At 39.1% G+C, this 23,438-nt stretch overlaps 1 protein-coding gene across 1 annotated transcript in view; it reads left to right on the top strand.

The window, feature by feature from the left end:
- WDR27 (WD repeat domain 27) overlaps positions 1 to 23,438 on the top strand; it is a 266,107-nt gene that overhangs the window by 122,578 nt on the left and 120,091 nt on the right. The window contains 1 exon segment of the mRNA XM_032267079.1: positions 18,164 to 18,262. Within this exon segment, the coding sequence (XP_032122970.1) occupies positions 18,164 to 18,262 (99 nt within the window).

Below are 23,438 nucleotides of genomic sequence, written 5' to 3'. Positions count from 1 at the left end.
TCTACTAAAAGTACAAAAATTGGTCAGGTGTGGTGGTGCACACCTATAATCCCAGCTACTCAGGAGGCTGAAGCAGGAGAATCACTTGAACGTGGGAGGCGGAGATTGCAGTGAGCCAAGATTGTACCATTGCACTCCAGCCCGGGTGACTGAGTGAGACTGTCTCAAAATAAATAAATAAATAAAATTAAACCGAGATAAGATTGAAGAAGTTTCAGCAAAAGGTTCCAGGTGAACAGTGAATATGTTTAACTATGTAAGATCAAAATATGGGAATGAAGGTACCAGAATACTCTGTAAATGTTCTATCTGTTGGAGTTTAATAGTACAAAAATGGGAAATGTGAGAATATATATAGAAAGTAGAGTAAGTCTCTTGATTCTTCTTGCAAATGTTAATTAAGAGATCAGTTGAAACTGACAATAGAACTGTAAACCCTTAAAGGTAATTAAGAGTATAAATATTAAGATAATTATGACTAAAATTGGATGTAGAGGAAGAGAGATGGAAGAATAGTTGCTAGACAACCTCACTATTGGGCATAGTAGGGAGCTAACATACATTGTCTTATACAGGAGTAGACCGAGAGTTTTGTATAAAGATTTTAATAAAAGATAACTGCTGAAACAATAATTATGCCATTTTTAAGTACCCAAAGAAATATCCAGATAGAACAAATAAAATAGACCATAAAGTACCATACATTAAATAGAATTAAGTATAAAACAATATGATGAAAATGTCAGTCATATTGACGTCTTTGTTGTTGTTGTTTATTTTTGAAACAGAGTCTTGCTCTGTTGCCCAGGCTGAACTGCAGTGGCATGATCATGGCTCACTATGAACTTGAACTTCTGGGCTCAATCCATCCCCTTTCCCCGGCCTCCCACACAGCTGGAACTACAGGCACATGCCGCCTGGCCTGGCTTCTTAGTTTTATAGACATGAGGTTTCACTGTGTTGTCCAAGCTGTTCTCAAACAATTGGCCTCAAGCCTTCAGCCTCAGCCTCCCAAAGTGCTGGGATTACAGGCCTGAGCTACCATGCCTGGCTGATATCAATGTTTAATGAAAAAAAGAAAAAAACTTTCAGATTGGATTTTACAGATGTGGAAAAAATCTGAGTCCATGCTGAATATAGGAGATGCCTTAAGACACAGTGATCCAGAAAGGATAAAGAGAAGAGATATGAAATGTATACCAGGCAAATGAAAATAAAAATAAAGCAGATTATGTGATTTTAATGTCACACAAAGCACAATTCAACCAAAAAATTACAAGACAAAGATACTTATGATTCCAAAGCTAAAATTTACATCAAAAATACAATATATGTTAATATTTAACCCTTGAAGAAGATAAATTTCACAAGGTGGAAACCATAAGAACCAAATAATAAGTAGCCACACATTAATAATGGAGACAAACGTGTCTGTCTCAGTCTGTGGCAGGTCAAGTGCACAGAAATTATAAGGTTATAGGAAACATCTTCATAGCAATGTTCATCTGCCAACAAGAAAGATGTCTTATTTTCAAGTGCACATCAAACATCTATGAACAATGACTATAAATGAATCCATATGGAAAAGCTCAAGAAATTAAAATAAGAACAAAAAAATTATCATTCTCTCACTATAATGCAATCAAAGTACAAATTTTAAAAACAAAAAGTTTATTCATGTACATATTAATATTCTGTTAAGCAACTCTTTAAAGGTGATAAACAAAATATGAAAGTGTTGAATATCTTGAAAATAATGCTGTTTCCATAAACCAGTTCTTGGAGGGAAATTTATAGTATCATATACAATTTTAAAAAGGAAAAAAATAAATGAATATCTAAAAGCCAGAAAAGGAATAACAAATCAGAAAAAATAAATCGATAGAGATAAAAGCAGGTGATAAATAAAAAAACAGAATATCAGTACAACTAATAAACATATTAAAACGAGTTTTGTTGTTATTGTTGTTGGGTTTTTTTTTATTGCATTTTAGGTTTTGGGGTACATGTGAAGAACATGCAAGATTGTTCCATAGGTACACACACGGCAGTGTGATTTGCTGCCTTCCTCCCCTTCACCTATATCTGGCATTTCTCCCCATGCTATCTCTCCCCACCTCCCCACCCCCGACCGTCCCTCCCCTATTTCCCCCCAACAGACCCCAGTGTGTAGTGCTCCCCTCCCTGTGTCCATGTGTTCTCATTGTTCAACACCCGCCTGTGAGTGAGAACATGTGGTGTTTGATTTTCTGCTCTTGTGTCAGTTTGCTGAGAATGATGGTTTCCAGGTTCATCCATGTCCCTACAAAGGACACAAACTCATCATTTTTGATGGCTGCATAATATTCCATGGTGTATATGTGCCACATTTTCCCTGTCGAGTCTATCATTGATGGGCATTTGGGTTGGTTCCAGGTCTTTACTATTGTAAACTGTGCTGCAATGAACATTCGTGTGCATGTGTCCTTATAGTAGAACAATTTATAATCCTTTGGATATATACCCAGTGATGGGATTGCTGGGTCAAATGGAATTTCTATGTCTAGGTCCTAAAGGAATCGCCACACTGTCTTCCACAATGGTTGAACTAATTTACACTCCCACCAACAGTGTAAAAGTGTTCCTATTTCTCCACACCCCCCCCCAGCATCTGTTGTCTCCAGATTTTTTAATGATCACCATTCTAACTGGCGTGAGATGGTATCTCAATGTAGTTTTGATTTGCATTTCTCTAATGAGCAGTGATGATGAGCATTTTTTCATATGTTTGTTGTCCTCACGTATGTCTTCTTTTGTAAAGTATCTGTTCATATCCTTCGCCCACTTTTGAATGGGCTTGTTTGTTTTTTTCTTGTAAATCTGTTTTAGTTCTTTGTAAATTTTCGATATCAGCCCTTTGTCAGATGGGTAAACTGCAAAAATTTTTTCCCATTCTGTTGGTTGCCGATTCAGTCTAATGACTGTTTCTTTTGCCGTGCAGAAGCTGTGGAGTTTGATTAGGTCCCATTTGTCTATTTTGGCTTTTGTTGCCAGTGCTTTTGGTGTTTTGGTCATGAAGTCCTTGCCTACGCCTATGTCCTGAATGGTTTTGCCTAGATTTTCTTCTAGGGTTTTTATGGTGTTAGTTCTTATGTTTAAGTCTTTAATCCATCTGGAGTTAATTTTAGTGTAAGGTGTCAGGAAGGGGTCCAGTTTCTGCTTTCTGCACATGGCTAGCGAGTTTTCCCAACACCATTTATTAAACAGGGAATCCTTTCCCCATTGCTTGTTTTTTTCAGGTTTGTCAAAGATCGGATGGTTGTAGATATGTTGCGTTGCTTCCGAGACCTCTGTTCTGTTCCATTGGTCTATATCTCTGTTTTGGTACCAGTATCATGCTGTTTTGATTACTGTAGCCTTGTAGTATAGTTTGAAATCTGGTAGTGTGATGCCTCCTGCTTTGTTCTTTTCGCTTAGAATTAACTTGGCTCTGCGGGCTCTCTTTTGGTTCCATATGAAGTTTAAGGTGGTTTTTTTCAGTTCTGCGAAGAAGGTCATTGGTAGCTTGATGGGAATAGCGTTGAATCTGTAAATTACTTTGGGCAGTATGGCCATTTTCACGATATTGATTCTTCCTAACCATGAACATGGAATGTTTCTCCATCTGTTTGTGTCCTCTCTTATTTCCTTGAGCAGTGGCTTGTAGTTCTCCTTGAAGAGGTCCTTTATGTTCCTTGTTAGTTGTATTCCTAGGTATTTTATTCTCTTTGTGGCAATTGTGAATGGCAGTTCCTTCTTGATGTGGCTCTCTTTAAGTCTGTTATTGGTGTATAGGAATGCATGTGATTTTCGCATATTGATTTTGTATCCTGAGAGTTTGCTGAAGTTGCTTATCAGTTTCAGGAGGTTTTGGGCTGAGACGATGGGGTCTTCTAGATACACAATCATGTCGTCTGTAAATAGAGACAATTTGACTTCCTTCTTTCCTATTTGAATACACTTTATTTCTTTTTGTTGCCTGATTGCTCTGGCTACAACTTCCAGTACTATATTGAATAGGAGTGGTGAGAGTGGGCATCCTTGTGTAGAGCCAGATTTCAAAGGGAATGCTTCCAGTTTTTGCCCATTCAGTATGATATTGGCTGTTAGTTTGTCGTAAATAGCTTTTATTATTTTGAGATACATTCCATCAATACCTAGCTTATTGAGGGTTTTTAGCATAAAGGGCTGTTGAATTTTGTCAAAGGTCTTCTCTTCATCAATTGAGATAATCATGTGGTTTTTGTCTTTGGTTCTGTTTATGTGGTGAATTACGTTTATAGACTTGCGTATGTTGAACCAGCCTTGCATCCGTGGGATGAAGCCTGCTTGATCATGGTGGATAAGTTTTTTGATGTGCTGTTGCAATCCGCTTGCCAGTATTTTATTGAAGATTTTTGCATCTATGTTTATCATGGATATTGGCCTGAAGTTTTCTTTTTTATTGAGTCTCTGCCAGGTTTTGGTATCAGGATGATGTTGTTCTCATAAAATGATTTGGGAAGTATTCCCTCTTTTTGTATTGTTTGGAATAGTTTCAGAAGGAATGGTACCAGTTCCTCTTTGTATGTCTGGTAGAATTCGGCTGTGAACCCATCTGGACCTGGGCTTTTTTTGGGTGATAGGCTCTTAACAGTTGCCTCAACTTCAGACCATTTTATTGGTCTATTCAGGGTTTCATCTTCTTCCTGGTTTAGGCTTGGGAGGAGGCAAGTGTCCAGGAATTTATCCATTTCTTCCAGGTTTACTAGTTTATGTGCATAGAGTTGTTTGTAATAATCTGTGATGATGGTTTGAATTTCTGTGGAATCTGTGGTGATATCCCCTTTATCGATTTTTATTGCATCCATTTGGTTATTCTCTCTTTTCTTTTTTATTAATCTGGCTAGTGGTCTGTCCATTTTGTTGATCTTTTCGAAAAGCCAGCTCCTGGATTTATTGATTTTTTTGAAGGGTTTTTTGTGTCTCTATCTCCTTCAGTTCTGCTCTGATCTTAGTTATTTCTTGTCTTCTGCTAGGTTTTGAGGTTTTTTTTATCTTGCTCCTCTAGCTCTTTCAATTTTGATGCTAGGGTTTCAATTTTAGATCTCTCCTTGCTTCTCATGTGGGCACTTATTGCTATATATTTTCCTCTAGAGACTGCTTTAAATGTGTACCAGATATTCTGGTATGTTGTGTCTTCGTTCTCGTTGGTTTTGAAGAACATCTTTATTTCTGCCTTCATTTCATTGTTTATCCAGTCAACATTCAAGAGCCAGTTGTTCAGTTTCCATGAAGCTGTGCGGTTCTGAATTAGTTTCTGCATTCTGAGTTCTAACTTGATTGCACTGTGGTCTGAGAGACTTTGTTATGATTTCCATTCTTTTGCATTTGCTGAGGAGTGATTTATTTCCAATTATGTGGTCAATTTTAGAGTAGGTGTGATTTGGTGCTGAGAAGAATGTATATTCTGTGGATTTGGGGTGGAGAGTTCTGTAAGCGTCTATTAGGTTTGTTTGTTCCAGGTCTGAGTTCAGGTCCTGGATATCCTTGTTAATTTTCTGTCTGGTTGATCTGTCTAATAATGACAATGGGGTGTTAAAGTCTCCCACTATTATTGTGTGGGAGTCTAAGTCTCTTTGTAAGTCATTAAGAACTTGCCTTATGTATCTGGGTGCTTCTGTAGTGGGTGCATATATATTTAGGATCATTAGCTCTTCTTGTTGCATTGATCCTTTTACCATTATGTAATGTCCTTCTTTGTCTCTTTTGCTCTTTGTTGCTTTAAAGTCTATTTTATCAGAGATGAGAATTGCAACTCCTGCTTTTTTTTGCTCTCCATTTGCTTGGTAAATCTTCCTGCATCCCTTTATTTTGAGCCTTTGAGTATCCTTGCATGTGAGATGGGTTTCCTGGATACAGCACACTGATGGGTTTTGGCTTTTTATCCAATTTGCCAGTCTGTGTCTTTTGATTGAGGCATTTAGTGCATTTACATTTAGGGATAATATTGTTATGTGTGAATTTGATACTGCCATTTGATGCTAGCTGGCTGTTTTGTTCTTTAGTTGATGCAGATTATTGTGTTAATGCTCTTTACCCTTCGGTATGTTTTTGGAGTGGCTGGTACTGGTTGTTCCTTTATATGTTTAGTGCCTCTTTCAGGAGCTCTTGTAAAGCAGGTATGGTGGTGACGAAACCTCTGAGTACTTCCTTGTTTGCAAAGGATTTTAGTTTTCCTTCACTTATGAAGCATAGTTTGGCTGGATAGGAGATTCTGGGTTGAAAGTTCTTTTCTTTAAGGATGTTGAATATTGGCCCCCACTCTCTTCTGGCTTGTAGGGTTTCTGCTGAGAGATCTGTTGTGAGTCTGATGGGCTTTCTTTTGTAGGTAACCCGACCTTTCTCTCTGGCTGCCCTTAGTATTTTCTCCTTCATTTCAACCCTGGTGAATCTGACGATTATGTGCCTTCGGGTTGCTCTTCTTGAGGAATATCTTTGTGGTGTTCTCTGTATTTCCTGGACTTGAATATTGGCCTGCCTTGCTAGGTTGGGGAATTTTTCCTGGATAATATCCTGAAAAGTATTTTCCAGCTTGGATTCATTCTCTTTGTCACATTCAGGTACACCTATCAGATGTAGTTATGGTCTTTTCACATAGTCCCACATTTCTTGGAGACTTTGTTCATTCCTTTTTACTCTTTTTTCTCTATTCTTGCCTTCTCATTTTATTTCATTGAGTTGATCTTCGACCTCCAATATCCTTTCTTCTGCTTGGTCAATTCGGCTGTTGAAACTTGTTCATGTTTCGTGAAGTTCTTGTGTTGTGTTTTTCAGCTCCATCAATTCACTTATATTCCTCTCTGTGTTGTCCATTCTCGTTAGCATTTTGTCACATCTTTTTTTAAGGTTCTTAGTTTCTTTGCATTGGGTTAGAACATGTTCTTTTAGCTCACTGTAGTTTCTTATTACCTACCTTCTGAAGTCTGATTCTGTCATTTCATCACACTCCTTCTCCATCCAGCCTTGTTCCCTTGCTGGCGAGGAGTTGTGATCCCTTTTAGGAGGAGAGGTGTTCTGGTTTTGGGTGTTTTCATCCTTTTAGCGCTGGTTTCTTCCCATCTTTGTGGGTTTATCCACCTGTTGCCTTTGTAGTTACTTACTTTCAGATTGGGTCTCTGAGTGAACTTCCAGTTTGTGGATGCTGAAGTTACTTCTTTTTCTTAGCTTTCCTTCTAACAGCCTGGCCCCTCTGCTGTAGGACTCCTGAGGTCCACTCCAGGCCCTGCTTGCCGGGGATCACCTGCAGCAGCCTCTGCACTTTCACTGGGAGCTGTAATCCTGAGCTGTTCCTAGTCAGCCATCTTTCCCTGATCCCCATTTTTTTTTTCTTTTTTTTTGAGATGGATTCTCACTCTGTCACCCAAGCTGGCACGCAGTGGTGTGATCTCAGCTCACTGTAACCTCTGCCTCCCGGATTCAAGAGATTCTCTGGCCTCATCCTCCCAAGTAGCTGGGATTAGAGGCGCCTGCCACCACACCCAACTAATTTTTTGTGTTTTTATTAGAGATGAGATTTCACCATGTTGACCAGGCTGTTCTCGGACTCCTGACCTCAAATAATGCACCTGCCTCAGCCTCCCAAATTGCAGGGATTACAGGCATGAACCACTGTGCCTGCCAAAACACTAGTTTTTTAAAAACACAAGCAACAAAATAAACTTTAGCCAGTGCAAGTATTTTTTTAAAAACAGAGAAAGCTTAATCTATAATTAAGAAATAAGAAGGAGGCAAAAGCATGGAGCAGAAGGATTTTGAAAATCATGAGACCGGTTCTCATAATTTGTGCAAATTAATATGAAAGCCTCTATAAAAATAGTTGAGTTATGGAAATTTAGTTATCAGACTTCCCTCCAAAGTAGAAACAAATTAAACAGGCCACTTTTCATAGAAGAAATAGAGAACATTTTATAAGAGCTCCTTGTGAAATAGTACCAGGCCCATGTGCTTTCTCAGAGGATTTTACTAACCTCTTAAACATCAAATAGTCTTAAAGATACCTAACTGTTTTAAAGCATAGAGAAATAAGACATCAGACTGCTTTTTCAAGTATCCATAACTGATAGAAAACTTGACGAAATTTCAGAGAAGAGTTATATTTATGAATATTAATTCAAAATCTTAAATGGGAACATAGTGTGTTAACAATAATTTATCATGCCTAAGTGGGGTTTATGCGTAGAATGCAAGGATGATTCACTATGAATAAATCCGTTAATAATTCTCTAGTAATATTAACTGATATAAAAAGAATACTCTTATAACCATGTTCCTGGATGCAGAAAGCTACTTCAACAAAATTCTGGATTTCTGCTAAAACACCCGGTAAAAGAGGAATCCATGAATGCTGCTTTTAAATGATAAAATGCTCATCTCAGCCCAAAAGCTGATATCTTACTGAGAAAAGTGGTTGGGAACAGAGCCAGAATGTTCATTAATTCCATGACTATTTTACAGGGTATTGGAGGTAGTTCCCTATGAAATTTGACAGGAGAACTTACAGACATTACCATTGAAAAGAACAGTTAAAATTGTCTTTATTCATAGGTGACAAGATTGCATATCTGGAAAGGTGAAGAGACTTAGTGGCAATAAAATAATTAAATGTAAGATTAATAGTAGTGTTAAAACTAATATATGGAATTCAATGATCTTTAGAGATACAAACAATAACCTCTGAAAAGTGATAGTGGAAGAGGAGAATTCACTTAGAATAGCCTCAGAAAGGATAAACAAGATTTCTGCAAAAGGATAAACCATTCAGGTATTAACAAGTTTTCCACAAAACCTGCATTAAGAACATTTTATTTTTCCTCCGGAAGTGTAGACTTAAATAAATGCAAAATTGTAACTTGTTCTTGGATAGATAGGTTTAATCTCTTAAAGAGGCAGTTCTCTGTAGGCAATTTGTAAATTTAACACTGCCCCAACAACAACAACAAAATACCAGTAGGTTTTTCTGTAGCTGTACTGTTTGATTGTAAAGTTACTTGGGAGAATCAACAAGTAACAGTGGTCAAAATACCCCTGAAACAAAGAACGTTATGATGGGGAGAACTTGCTCTGTCAGCCATTAACCTATGTTAGAAAGCCTTTCAGATTAAAACCATGTGGAACTGGTGCATGAATACCAGTATTTCCTAGCTCCCACTGGGGAAGGTTCTTGGAAGCGGCAATGTTCCGGTGACAACCCTCAGTATCCCCTTTGCAGTCTCTAAATACCGTTCCTCACTAATAGAAGCCAGAACTCCCTGGGTGGAGAGCTAGTTCCAGGTCTATGGCAGAAGACTTACAAGATGAGTCAGGGATATCTTTTGCCAAAGAGGAAAGAAGAAATCAAAGGCGAAATCAAAAGAAGGAGTCATAACAAGGCCACAGGCAGCAACCAGTTCCTAAGGCCTTAAAGCTACTGCTGCGTGAGGCATGTACCACTGTCTACTGGTTAGACCAGTGGGCAGCACCACACCAGTGCCCTATTCTGTCAGCCAAAGGAGGGCTAGCTGAGCATCCAAAGAGTACTGACTGTGATTGACTTCAAACACTGTATATCTAAACCCTCATCATATTTGATAATACTTCCCCCAAAAAGCTGTAGCTAAAACAAAAACATAAAACCAAATGTCATTGGTCCCCATTGGAGGTAACTAGGGCACCAGTCCCTTACTCAGAAGTGTGCCTTATAAAGTAAAATAATTAAACATTTGTCTGTCTTTCCTGTTCAGACTGTATTTTAAGTAAACCAGATACCCTACTTGGTAAGGGAAAGTTACTTCTTAGAGAATTGCAGACAACTGGAATGGATGAATGACAGAATTAGAAAATCACTGTCTTGCAATCTCAGATGCAGTAATTGACTTAAGCAAATGACATCAGTAGATGAAATTATCAGATAAAGATAATGGCCCAAAGGAAGCTTGGATAATAGATATTTTGCTTAAGAACACACACACAAATGGCCAAGAGGTACAGGAAAAAGGACTTACATCACCAATCATAAGGAAAATGCATGTCAAAAACATAATGAGATACCACCTCACACCTATTAGAATATCAGAAAGACAAGTGGTACTGAGTGATGATGAAGATGTGGAGAAGGGGAGCTCCTGACCACTGTTGGGGGGATGCAAAATGAGGCAGCCACTGTGGAAAAGGGTGTGTTTTTCATCACAAAGCAAAGAGTCGACTCCACATGATCCAGTCGACTCCACATTATCCTGAGATTTTACTCAGGACAAAAAACTCCTGAGTGTTTGTCCAAAAGAATTGAAATCAGTATATCGAAGAGATACATGCACTTCCATGGCCACTGCAGCACCCTTCAGAATGTCCAAAATGTGGAAGTGCCCTAAATGTCCATCACAGAGGAATGGATAAGGAAAATGTAGCATAGATGTGGAATGACATATTGGGATACCAAGGCCTTAAAAAGTTACTGCTGCCTTAGACATTTTCCACTGTCTACTAGTTAGACCAGTGGGTGGTATCACACCAGTATCCTATTCTGCTGCATCTTTGCAAGAGGAAGTGCCAGAGAAAAGGGTGGGGTTTATTACTGTGTGTGCCATATTTATTTTGCCAGACCTTGATGGAGGTTGACAAGAGTTGCAGATTGTGTGTCAGCCTTAAAGCCTGATGAGGTGGTGCCGAGCAATGCCATTCGCCTCCCATTGCTTGTGTGGCAGGCGGCCAGGTGGCTCTGCATGCCACAATCTGGAATTCTCCAACAGAGCCTTTGCTCCTTGCTGTAAGAAGGCAAAGCTTCTTAGTGTGAGTTTAATACATCTTGAAAGTTTTGGTCTTCTGAGAATAGTTTACTGTTTTGTAAACTAAAAATTCAGTGATCTGAAGAAATGTGCAGAATACTCAGAAAATGTCATTTCTGGAATTATTTTCAAAAACAAAATAAGTGAGCATAATACAATAGTTGATTATCCTGTGGAAAACATCACTACCATTGTCAAGTTTCAGAAGTGCAGAACTCACTTCTGTTTGTAATTCTTTGTCCCCTTTCTTCTGTGGGGTTAATTTGGGTAAAGGGAAATGAAGGTCACATGTTAGGAACTCTGTGAAAGGAAAAATGAAAGAAACTTCATCCTCGAGGACACGGCTCAACAGAATTACAAAATAGTTGTAATGAATCGGTGTAGTCCTCTTTCCAAAACACTTCCCTTCTTCAGTAGTACATTCAGTCCCGTATGATTTTTGTGAAAACATTTTTAAGCAGTCAAGCGTTATTCCAGCACCCACAGATTTATGCCATATCCTCATCTTTTGCCTGAATAATATTGCTTCCTTTTTTCTTGATGCTTCTCTCAGGCCTTCTTGATTTGGTTCTGGCATAGGATTTACTTACATAGGTTTTATTTCTAGTTCTGTTTGTTTTCTGAATATGTCTTAGCCAGAGTTCGTTTCTCTATGGTGGGGGAAGTGCTTCATGACTCAAGTGAGTACCACTAATTAAAACGTTTTTTTACACATGAACTGTGGTTACATTGAATCATTTGCAGAGCTGTTCATTACCATTGCTCTGTGTCATACAAGGGGCTTAGTGTCCTTCTGTATTTATGGACACTGTGTAGGATCACAGCATAAGAAACCTGTGTATCTACTAAAATATTTCTGATATTTGGGCTTCAAATTGGTCTCTCACATGTAAAGTTGTTATGATCAGAAAATTCATGAACCCCAAGAATCCCCTGAACCAAAAGATGTGTTTTATTTAATTCCATTCTCGAACAGGAAACAAAAGGCTGTTCCCTGGATAAGTTTTACTTCGCTTCCTGCCACTATATTATGTCATTCTATGTGTGTTTTGAGGTTTCATGCACATAGAAGCTAGTTGACCTCAGGAAGGGCTTTTCAACAGAGGTGAGAGGCCTCGGAAGGCTGCCTGCCCTCAGCCTGGCTTCCTTGTCTATAGAATTGGGACAACAAGAGTGTTTTCTTCATAGTGCTGTCGAGAGGGTTACACAAGAAAATTTATATAAAATTCTTATCAGAGTGCCTGGCAAAAAGTCAGTGTGCAGTAAGTACTTGCTGTTGTCAACCTCTGTATTTTATTATTGGAAATAATGGATGGAAAAGAGATTCAGTCATTATAATTTCCTTTAACCATTTAACATAAACAGCAGACAGACAGGAGTTTTGGATCCTCAGAAACCCTTTGATATTAAATCAGTCCTGAAGAAAAAAATAGCAAAATAAGCAAAGATGGGTTTGGAAACACCTGTGAAATTAGAGGGAATTTGAGGATGCCCTGAGCCCTGTGTGAATGGGAGTTGTCGTTGGCAGCCTAGTGAAATAAACAGCAAAAACGTAGTCAGAAAAATCAGTCTGGAATCTTAGCACCAAGGCTCCAGGCTAGACTGGTAATGTGCTCTTTACCTGTCATGAGTTTCTCAATAAAAAATGTAAGTTTCAATAAAATATGGATGCACCTTGGCTCCTTATTGTAAATGGTTTATGTAACAGTTGTGTTTTATAAATAGTGACAAACTGTGCAAATGTTAGAGTTGCCCTCACCCAGTGGTTCCCAAAGTTGGGTGCCGTGGACCAGCAGCGTCAGCCTGACCTGGGAACTTGTGTTAGGAGTACACATTCCCTGGCCCTACACTACCCCTTCCAGCAGCAATGGCACAGGAACTTTCAGAGTTAAACAAATCTATACTTTTCAAATAAATATATGCTTGTGACAGAAGAAAATAAAAAGTAGACATTTTATTTCCCCACTTTCCTTCAAAATACAGCTGACTCTTGAACAGCATGGGTTTGAAATGCATGGGTCCACTTATACGTGATTTTTTTCAACAAATATATTAAAATTTTTGGAGATTTTCAACAATTTGAAAAAAACTCGCAGATGAACCACATACCCTAAAAGTATATGGTTTTTGAAAAAAACCATGAAAAAGATATGTCATGAATGCATAAATTATATGTAGTCTATTTTATCATTTACTATCATAAAATATGCACACATCTTTTCAAAAAGTTAAACTTTATTAGAATGTATGCATGTTTTTAGTCAAGAGAAACATAAGCACATGCAGAAATGCAGTATTAAATCATCTCTTTGTAAATTTAACTGTAGTCCATCCAGCACTACTGTCCTCATTTCATCGCCCCTCCTGTAGCTGTTGTGGTGAGCTCAGGAGTTGCAGGTATCCCTTAAAATGCTCTGTGATGCTCATCGCCTCTGCGTGAACTGTTCATCTGTCCAGTAAATTGTGTGTTGCAGTAAAAGGTGTTCTCTTACGGCTCTTGTGTATTTTACATTGTGCCTAATATAATACCGTAAACCTTGAATTACACTATGGGGCCCATAGGAAGTGCCCCTAGAGATGCTGAACCTTCTCCCAAGAAGCAGAGAAAGCCACAACTTTACAAAAAAAGCTGAATTGCTGTCAGTCGGCTGACATTTCAAGATAAATGAATCCAGTGTAAGAAATAGTGTAACAAAAGAAAACTCGTGAAACCACTGCTGCAGCTACGCCAGCAGGCAGGAAAACCTAGCACGTTTTGTTAAATCCTTTTTAATCTCATATTGCAAATGAAGCTTTTATGTGAGTACAGTATTGCTATAAGAAAGACATACCTATAAACTCTAATATGATTCAAGAAAAAGTGAAGTCATTATCTGACAACTTAAAGCAAAAGGAAGGTGAAGGATGGTTTGATAATTTTAGAAAGAGATTTGGCTTTAAAAGTTCAAGATAACAGGAGAAGCAGCTTCAGCTGACCAAGAGGCAGCAGATGAGTTCCCAGACAGCATTAAGAAAATCACTGAGGGCCAGGCATGGTGGCTCTCACCTGTAATCCCAGCACTTTGGGAGGCTGAGGCAGGTGAATCACCTGAGGTCAGGAGTTTGAGACCAGCCTGGCTAACATGGTGAAGCACTGTCTCTACTAATACTACAAAAAGTAGCCAAGCATGGTGGTGGGCACCTGTAATCCTAGCTACTTGGGAGACTGAGGCAGGAGAATTGCTTGAACCTGGGAGGTGGAGATTGCAGTGAGCTGAGATGATGCCATTGCACTTCAGCCTGGGCCCTATTCTTAGGAAAAAACATTCCACAAAGGACATTTATTGGTAAGGAAGAGAAGGAGCACCAGGACTTGGAAAGGGATAGATCAACTCTGCTGGTTTGTGCAAATGCAGCTGAGCTTGTGATCAGAACTGCCCTTATCCATAAAACTGAACCTTGAAGGGAAAAGATAGACATCACCTGCCAATCTTTTCATTGTTTATTAAGAAAGGAGGACAGTGAGAACCTTTTCCTGGATTGGTTCCTTTGATACCTTGTCCCTGAAGTCAGAAAGTACCTTGCCAGTAAGTGACTGCCTTTTAAAGTTCTCTTGGTATTATGCAATGCCCCTGGCCACCCAGAACCCCCTGAGTTTAACACCAAAGGTGTCAAAGTGGTCTTGCCCCAAAACAATGCCTCTAATCCAGCCTCTAGATCAGAGGCTTATTACACGTAGAACTCTATGGAAAGGGTTGTTAATGCTATGGAAGAGAACTTTGATAGAGAGAACATCATGAAAATCTGGAGAGACTGCACCAATGAAGCTGCCATTAGCGTTACAGGAAAAGCCATGCAGACCATCAGCCCTGAAACAGTTTCCACTGGAGATAACTGTCCAGAGTTGTTCATGACATCACAGGATTTATGACAGGGCCAATCAAGGAAATCATGAAGAAATCGTGGCTATGGCAAAAAAAGTTTCAAGGTATGGATCTTGGAGAAATTCAAGAGCTAACAGACACCACACCAGAGGAATTAACAGAAGACCACTTGATGGAGAAGCCTTACCAATAACATAAACAATTACCATACATTTTATGTGCTATATGTATTAATGGTTTATTCTAACAATACAGTAAGCTAAAGAAAAGAATGTTATTTAAAAAATTGTCAGGAAGAGAAAATATATTCAAACCAATACCGGACAATAAGGAAGAAGACATAGAAGAAGCAGTGCCAGGAAACAAATTGACATTAGACAATGTGGCAGAAGGATCCTGATGACTCAATGCTTTTGACATCTTTCACAACATGGATGCTTTTATGATACAGGCACTGAAACAAAAGCAAATGGTGGAAAAAGGATTGGTACTGTATGGAAAAATGTTTAGAGAAATGAAAAAGCAAAAATGTCAGGCAGAAATTATGATGTGTTTTTGTAAAGTTAGATCAAGCAAGCCTGCTTCTGCTACATCCCCTTCCACCTCCTCCACCTCTTCTGGCTTGGCCGCCACTGAGACAGCAAGATCAACTTCTGCTCCTCCTCCTCCACAGACCACTCAACATGAAGATGTTGAGAATGAAGACCTTTATGAATAGTGAATATATTTTCTCTTCCTGATAATTTTTTAAATAACATTTTCTTTTCTTCAGCTTACTGTATTGTTAGAATAAACCATTAATACATATAGTATATAAAATGTATGGTAATTGTTTATGTTATTGGTAAGGCTTCTAGTCAACAGTAGGTTTAAAGTTTTTGGAGAGTCAGAAGTTTCATGTGGATTTTTGACTGCATGAAGGGCCGGCACTCCTAGCCACCACGTTGCTCAATGGTCAACTGTGTATCAGACTTTCATTTGTAGACTTTACTTCAAAACCTGCTTACTCATTGACAGAATAATTGGGAAGGCCTAAATCTAAAGGACTCATTCTTACATTAAAATGGTTTGTTTTTGTTTTGTGATTATTTGCTGAGCAGAAGCTCCTTTGATGCAGTCCCATTTATTTACTTTTGTTTTGTAGCCTGAGCTTTTGTTGCGACATTCAAAATATTGCCAAGGTCAATGTTGAGGTGCTTTTCCACTATGTTCTCTTCTAGAAGTTTTATGATTTTTGGTCTTTCACCCATTTTGAGTTGGTTTTTGTGTATAGTAAAATAAAGGTCCAATTTCATTATTTTGTGTGCAGAAATCCAGTTTTCCTAACACCATTTGTTAAAGAGATTATTCTTTCCTGATTATGTTCTCGATGGCTTTATTGAAAATTAGTTGTCCATATATATTTAGATTTATTTCTGAGCTCTATACTCTGTTTAATTGGTCTGTGTTTTTGTTTTTCTGCCAGTACCACATTGTTTTAGTTACTATAGCTTTGTAATATAATCTTAAATCAAGTATGATGCCTCCAACTTCATTTTTCTTAAATGAAAAAGCAACCTATGGGCTGGGAAATAATTATTTGCAAACCACATATCTGATAAGGGTTTAATATCCAACGTTTATAAAGAACTCTTGCAACTCAATAGCAGAAAAACAAATGACCTGATTAAAAAATGGGTAAAGGACCTGAATAGACATTTCTCCAAAGACAACATAAAAATGGCCAAAAAGCTATATGAAAAGGTGCTCCTTTTCATATATGATTAGTGCACATCACTAATCATAAGGGAAATGCAAATTAAAACCACTGAGCTAGTACCTCATACCTGTAAGAATGGCTGTTATCAAAAAGACGAGATAGCAAATGTTCGTGAGGGTGCGAAAAAAGGGAACTGTGTGCACTGTTTGTAGGAATGTAGGTTGTTGCAGCCACTCTGGAAAACGCCATGGAAAACATTGACAATAGAACTACAATATGACCCAGTGGTCCTCCTTCTGGTATATACTCAAAGGAGAGAAAATCAACATCTCAAAAGTCATCTGCCCTCCCATGTTCACTGAGCATTAGTCACAACAGCCAAGCTATGGAAACAACCTAAAAACCCATCAATGAACAAATTAATAAAAAATATGATACAGGAGTGTGTGTGCATATGTGTATACACACACGTACACACAATAGAATATTCAGCTTTTCAAAAGGAGAGCTTGCCATTTGCCACACTGTGGATGGACCTGGAGGACATTATGCTAAGTGAAATAAACCAGACACACACACACACACACATACAAAGCTGCAGGATCTCACTTCTGTGTGAAATCTGTGTCTTAACCAGAGCTCAAAGACACCAAGATAGATGATGGAAGTGTGGTTAACGGGATAGGCGGGGAGGGGGAGGAAATAGGGAGATGTGGGTGAAAGGATATGAAACAGCAGATGCTAGGATGAAGAATTCCCGGTATGTAACATGCAACACAAGTGCTAAAGGTAATGAAACCATAGTATATTAGGGATTTTCGTGAGCTACATAGATTTTAGCTGTTCTTGTCACAAATAAAATTAGCGATATGAGATGATAGATACACGAATGTGCCTCACTACAGTTATCAGTACTATTATCTTCATATCTGTAGGTATGGATCCCATAAGATCATGTTACAAACTTCAAGTATACATAATACACTTAATTAAAAAAAATAGTAGGTTTTTGTGGGAAAAGAATCAACTTTGACACCTTCTGCTGCAGTGTGACATTGCTCTTTATTACTAGTAGGCTTTTGAAAATATTTGTTGATATACTTTGTTACTTAATGATGAGCTCATCTTTCAATTCTATCAGAATGGTATCTGATAACAGAGTTTGTCTGTGAAATAAAATATTTGATGGCAATTCTGGATGTATATTTCCAGAATTGTTTGTGTGTGTGTGCATATATACATATATACACACATACACAATTAGAGAAGAACTTATTTATCAACAGCTATAAACATCTAAGTATTTGAATTGTTTAAATTCTAAGCTGATGAGTAGGAAGGAAAGTATATTGTATGTAGCTATCAAGTTTATGGGGGAGGACAATAGTGCATCTTTTATTTCTTCATTCAATTTGGAAATTCAAGGTAAGGTTGAATTACAGAATCTATACTCCTTCCTTAAAATTAGTTATCAAACATAAGCATATATTTAAAACTGTTCACAGGATACTATGGAGGCTTTTGATGTAAATAAAAAGTATGACATAAGTTCACTAAGATGTTAAAAATCTACAAGACAGAAGAGGAAAATATGCCTATTTTATAAAGCTAGTTCCATAAGTTGGATGACGTTTTGTCAGCCATCTTGGTTGTTGCTGTTGCATTTCATCAATGACACTAATCTATAGACTAATGTATATACTGTCTTTCTGCTCTGTGTAGCTTATAGCTGATTACTGACTCTGAGTTAACATGGCACACCTGGTCATCTTGTCTTGTAGGCTTACATGTATGAAATGGGCTCCAGCACGTTTTCTCACCGGCTGGCTGGGCACACAGACATCGTCACCGGAGTGGCCTTCAACCCATCAGCACCCCAGGTACAGTCTTGCTGAGTGGGCGGGGCACCTCTGCTGCACACAAGTCTTACATTATATATTTTTATCTTTATGACTTCATTTTGGTGAAATCTTACAGTATTTAAGGTTACATGCCAGTGTTCACTGACTACAGGGAGAAATTGGGAAACAAACTTCTACTGGGGAGAAAAAGAAAGAAACCTTTATTGTAGGAAAATGAATCTGGAAAAGTTTCTTTATAATGAAGGTGTTTGCCACTCAGCACTCGTGCATGTTTGATCCGAATGAAACAGGAATGTATGGGAAGACTCATGGACAAATACAGTTACATGGGGCACTAACATGGACACCAGTGCCAGCAAAAAAGCAAGCAGCAGAGCAGGTAAGAACAGGATTTTGAAAATTCTTATGGAAAAAAGACCACAACATTTCCAGAAACTTTCTTAATTAGAAAAAAACATGAAAATAACAATTGCAAATCAATTGTATATAAAAATTAATGGTCTTCTGTTAAATGTATAGAGAGATTTTTAGCAAAAGATTAAAAATATTAGATATTGGCCAGGCATGGTGGCTCACACCTGTAATCCCAACACTTTGGGAGTCCGAGGCGGGTGGATCACCTGAGATCAGGAGTTCAAGACCTGCCTGGCCAACATGGCGAAACCCTGTCTCTACTAAAAAATACAAAAATTAGCTGGGCATGGTGGTGGGCACCTGTAATCCCAGCTACTCTGGAGGCCAAAGCAGGAGAATCTCTTAAATCTGGGAGGCGGAGGTTGCAGTGAGCCAAGATCGCAGCACTGCACTTCAGCCTGGGCAACAAAATGAGACTGTCTCAAAAAAAAAAAAAATTTAAAAAATAAATATTGGGTATTAATTAATCTCCAGTGTTTGGGAATAATTTCATTTTGTCTCTTTAAGAATGAGGCTTTGATTCAGAGAATAGCGTCATTCTGTGACTGTGTGCTCTGGCCTAGTGAATGTGACCAGGTGGAACGGCACTCTACATGTGTCTTGTGACCCCGTTCAGGGCACGTTGCAGTGCCTGGCACAAGTGGTCCTGCCACTGTGTACTGAATGTTGAAAATGAGTAAGTGCATCTTTGTTATCACGGACTAGAGTTCCCATCAGCACTGTGGTTTGAAGGCTTCGAGATACTCCAGAGTTCCATCCTTGGCCCTAATTTATCTTTTCAGTTTGCTGCAGATGAGAATTTGAATTTAAGTTTTCCTTCCCTATTATAAACAATACTGAAAAGTACATCTTGATGATGCTTTACACTTCCCATGATGAGACTGTGCCATGTACACTGTAAAGCACCTGCTTTTCTAGATAATACTTGTGCCATCACCTATTTCTGCATTTTTAAAATGTACTGTTTTGTGTTGTATTCTTTTTTAGTCCTTTGAACAGCATTTGGGCAGTGAGATGGAGGAGTGGTCAGGAAAGAAAGATGAAAAGTGCAAAGCTAGACCCAGCAGGGTGGACGGCGGGGAGTGGTATAGTGATTTATGGGGGGAATCAGATGTTAGTTGTCTTGACACTTCAGTATTTGGCATCAAAATGTCTTTTAGCCTGATTAAGGGAATTTTTTTGACTACTTGAACATTTTCAATGAAAAGTTGTGTAGGTCTCTACTGGCCTTGAGATTAATGAATAAAAGAAGTAAATATGGTGTAAATATCGTTCTAAGAAAGAAAGAGGAAAAAGCAACAAGTTGTAGTTGTCATGAACCTTGCTTCTTGATGAAGGGCTGCTAAAGATTAGGCAGAGAGAAGCCAGTTATGTATACATATTCATCATACTGATTCATTAAACATAATGATATAACACTGAATTATATATATATATTTCACTAAGTTCATTATACTTATTCATGTATATAGGAGTGAGTATAATTATTGGTTCTTTGTTAATTTTTTAAAATTTCCTTTCTTTACTGATATTAGTCCACTTTCTTCCACATATATCACCTCACTACTGTTCCTCTGTTTCCCAGCATTGTAAATCAAACAACTGGAAGTATTTCAGTTGTTATTCAGTTGTTATTTAAATGGTATTAAAATAATTATTATGACAACAATAACTTTTAAATTATGTTTGCTGATCATGTAGGTTTTCTCAGGTTTGGACAGTATTAGTAAGTATTGAAGAGACAGTTAACCACATAAAATTGAGTAAAAGTTAAGATTTGGAAACAACAGGCCGGAAAAATTTTTGTTAAAAGTAAACATGATAAAGAAGCACTTGGGATGGAGGGACAGGACACTGAAAATCTTCTCCTTCACAAAGGCAATGAAAACAGTAACAGTAATTGTCAAAACCTGCTTCCTTAGAACTCTGAAATTAACCAGAGGCTTGCAACAATCCAAAGAACATGTATGAAAGAAAAATGGCTGAGTCTCAGTAAAACAGCACCCTTTGAAGCCTATCCTGCATAATTTAATAAACAAGGAGAGCTTCACTTTAAAATCAATACCATTGGGTAGCAAGTAAAGTTCTCATGTGAAGCACAGGTAAACTTGGAGGTAAACTCATATTTAATATGTGATTCCATTTTACAGTATATGAGGGTGCTGCTGTTTTGAAGGAAAGATTGACAGTACTCTCCTAAGCATGGTGTATCTTGTTTATGATATAAAAACACACATACAAGGAAAACACGGGAACAAGTATGGTCAAATGCTGGAAGTCTGTGCCACAAACACCAACAGCATTTCCCCTAACAATCGGATCTGGGTAATGAGAGAAATATTGGAGCTGTGAAAATTGGGGAGTGAAGCAGTGAGAGCACAGGTCATACTTGGGGAATTGCTACTTTCTTTATTGATTATCAACTATTCACAATTTTATAGAACAGGTCCAGACCTGATGCAGGAAATCCCAAAATTGGGGCTTACCCTGGGAGGGTTCTTGGCTTTGCTTAGGGAAGAATTCAAGAGTGAGCTGGTAGTGAAAGAAAGCAAGTTTTTTAAAGCAAAGTGTGCAGCAAAACAGCAGTTGCACAGACAGAGCAGGGCCACGCCACTGGTGGAGCTGCTGGCCGCAGCACATGTGGGTTGCTGGTGGGCATAGTTATACCCACTCTTAATTATATGCCAAATAGCGGGTGAGCTATTCATGAACTTTCTGGAAAAGGGGTGGGAGTTCCCAGAACCATAGACATTAACGTCTGGGTTGTTTCCATGCATTTGTAAACTCTCACCGTGTCAGTGAGAGCGTCTTATGCAGATGAATTATAATTCGTGCATAATGGATAATGAGGGCAACCAGAGATTTGGTCCCAGCTGGTTTGGGCCAGTTCCTGCGCTACATCCTGTTTTGATCAGCAGAGTCATGACCTAGGCTCTGGAAACAAGCCCTGCTGACCCCTGCCTCAGACCCTGTAATTGTTAATTTCCGATGGGTACTTGTTAATGTTCTCTTTTATATAAATTTGATTTAAAATATGTATCTTATGATAAATAAATTTTTAGCTCCACAGTCACTACTGCTACTTTGAAGTGGGCTGTTTTGTTAGATGGTTTAAGTTTCTCTAATCTACCTCCACATTACAGCCTCGTCAAATGATCAGACCTTTCATTTATGACTTCATCAAGTTTTTCTTGATAAAATATACAGGTGGTCATTGCAGGATGACATCTGATGCCAGGAGTAAGCAGGTTTTGGGAATGGCCAGTTCACTATTGACTGTTGTAACCTGGTGGAAAAATGTCACAGAAGCACACCTGATGCCACTGACACCCAGCTTGTGGTGACCTTTGCAATCAGGAGAAACTCATGGAAATCGGCTCAGCCAGGAGGCAGACTCTGGCTGCTGCCACGTACCTAGGGTGCTGGTGAGAGTCCTTACATTACGGACCCGGAGCGTGATGATATCTACTGCAGCTCCCACTTCTTATTCCTTCTTAACACGGGTGTCTGTCAGGCTGTAGACGTCTCGATCTCTCTGAGTCTCTCAGACACAGATGGTCACTAATAGCATTTGTCTGTATTCTACAAGGTTGCTTGGGAGTAAATGATGCCATATAAAATAATAACCAAAGCCACTGTTGAGCATCCCCCAAGAATGAGGAGCTGTTTGAGCGTCTTTCCTCATATTATCTAGTTCTTGTCAGTAGCTCTGTTTGCAGTGTTAGTGCAGCTGTGTCTCAGATGAGAGTGTGGGGATGCAGACACATCAGTTTATATGCAGAGTTTGTACCAGCATCCCGACGGCTTCCAAGCCCACACACTTAAGCCCCACTGTGAGCTTCTGTGCGGGAAATCTGTTAAGCGCTGCACACATTTGTAATGAGATAAAATACATTGTTTTTGCTATTTGCATTTAAATATTTAAAGTTCTTTTTGAAATTGTAAAAAAAAAAAAAATCTAGATAGACTTGACATTAATCCAAAATGCAGGCCTGTTTTGCAAGTCCTTCCTGGGCGCTGAAACAACTTCCTGGCCTCTCACATTCACAAGAGGACTTTCTGGAAGATAAGCCTTGCCATTGTTTTTATTTCCCAAATGGCAGCCCACACTGTGGCTATGGATAAGGAAGTAAACTTTATGCTGACCTCTTACCTAATGCACGGTGTAAGCACCGTTATTTCGGGACCCTGTCACACTTTCACAGAGCGTGCCTTCCAGCCTGAAATCTCAAAAGGACCCGCGTTTCCTCACCAAGCATACTCCACGGGTTAGCACTGGGGAGTGACGACACCAACGTCCCAGCAGGAGGATAAAACACATGTTAGAGAAACGCGTTTCGTGGAATCAATAAGCGATAGACGGATGGAGGGAGAAGGAGAGGAATTTTTTTTAACGTGAATTGGCCCACGCAGTTGCAGAGGCTGAGAAGTGCCACGATCTTCCGTGTGCAAGCTGGAGCCCTAGGAGAGCTGGTGGTGGTGTTCCAGCCGGAGTCCGAAGGCGTGAGAATGGGGGAAGAGTTGCGGGTACTGAGTCCCAGCCCAAGGGCAGAAGACCAGAGTCCCGGCTCCAACAGGCAGGCAGAAAGAAAGCAAATGGTTTAAAAACGGTCGCGGCGAATGCCGGCGTGGGACCCGGAGAAGCTTCCGGTCGCTGCTGCAACAAATTACTCCCAGGGGCGGCTGAGGAAAAGGCAGGTTTCCTGTCTGCAGCTCTGTGGGTCGGAGGCTGCGGGGCTCGCGGGCCCAGCCCCACACGCAGGCCGCTCCTCCGCGCCCT

The sequence above is a fragment of the Sapajus apella genome, unplaced genomic scaffold (assembly GCF_009761245.1).
Source record: "Sapajus apella isolate SASKATOON/1434 unplaced genomic scaffold, GSC_monkey_1.0 scaffold165, whole genome shotgun sequence".
NCBI lineage: Eukaryota > Metazoa > Chordata > Mammalia > Primates > Cebidae > Sapajus > Sapajus apella.
This window is presented reverse-complemented; position numbering and strand designations above follow the sequence as displayed.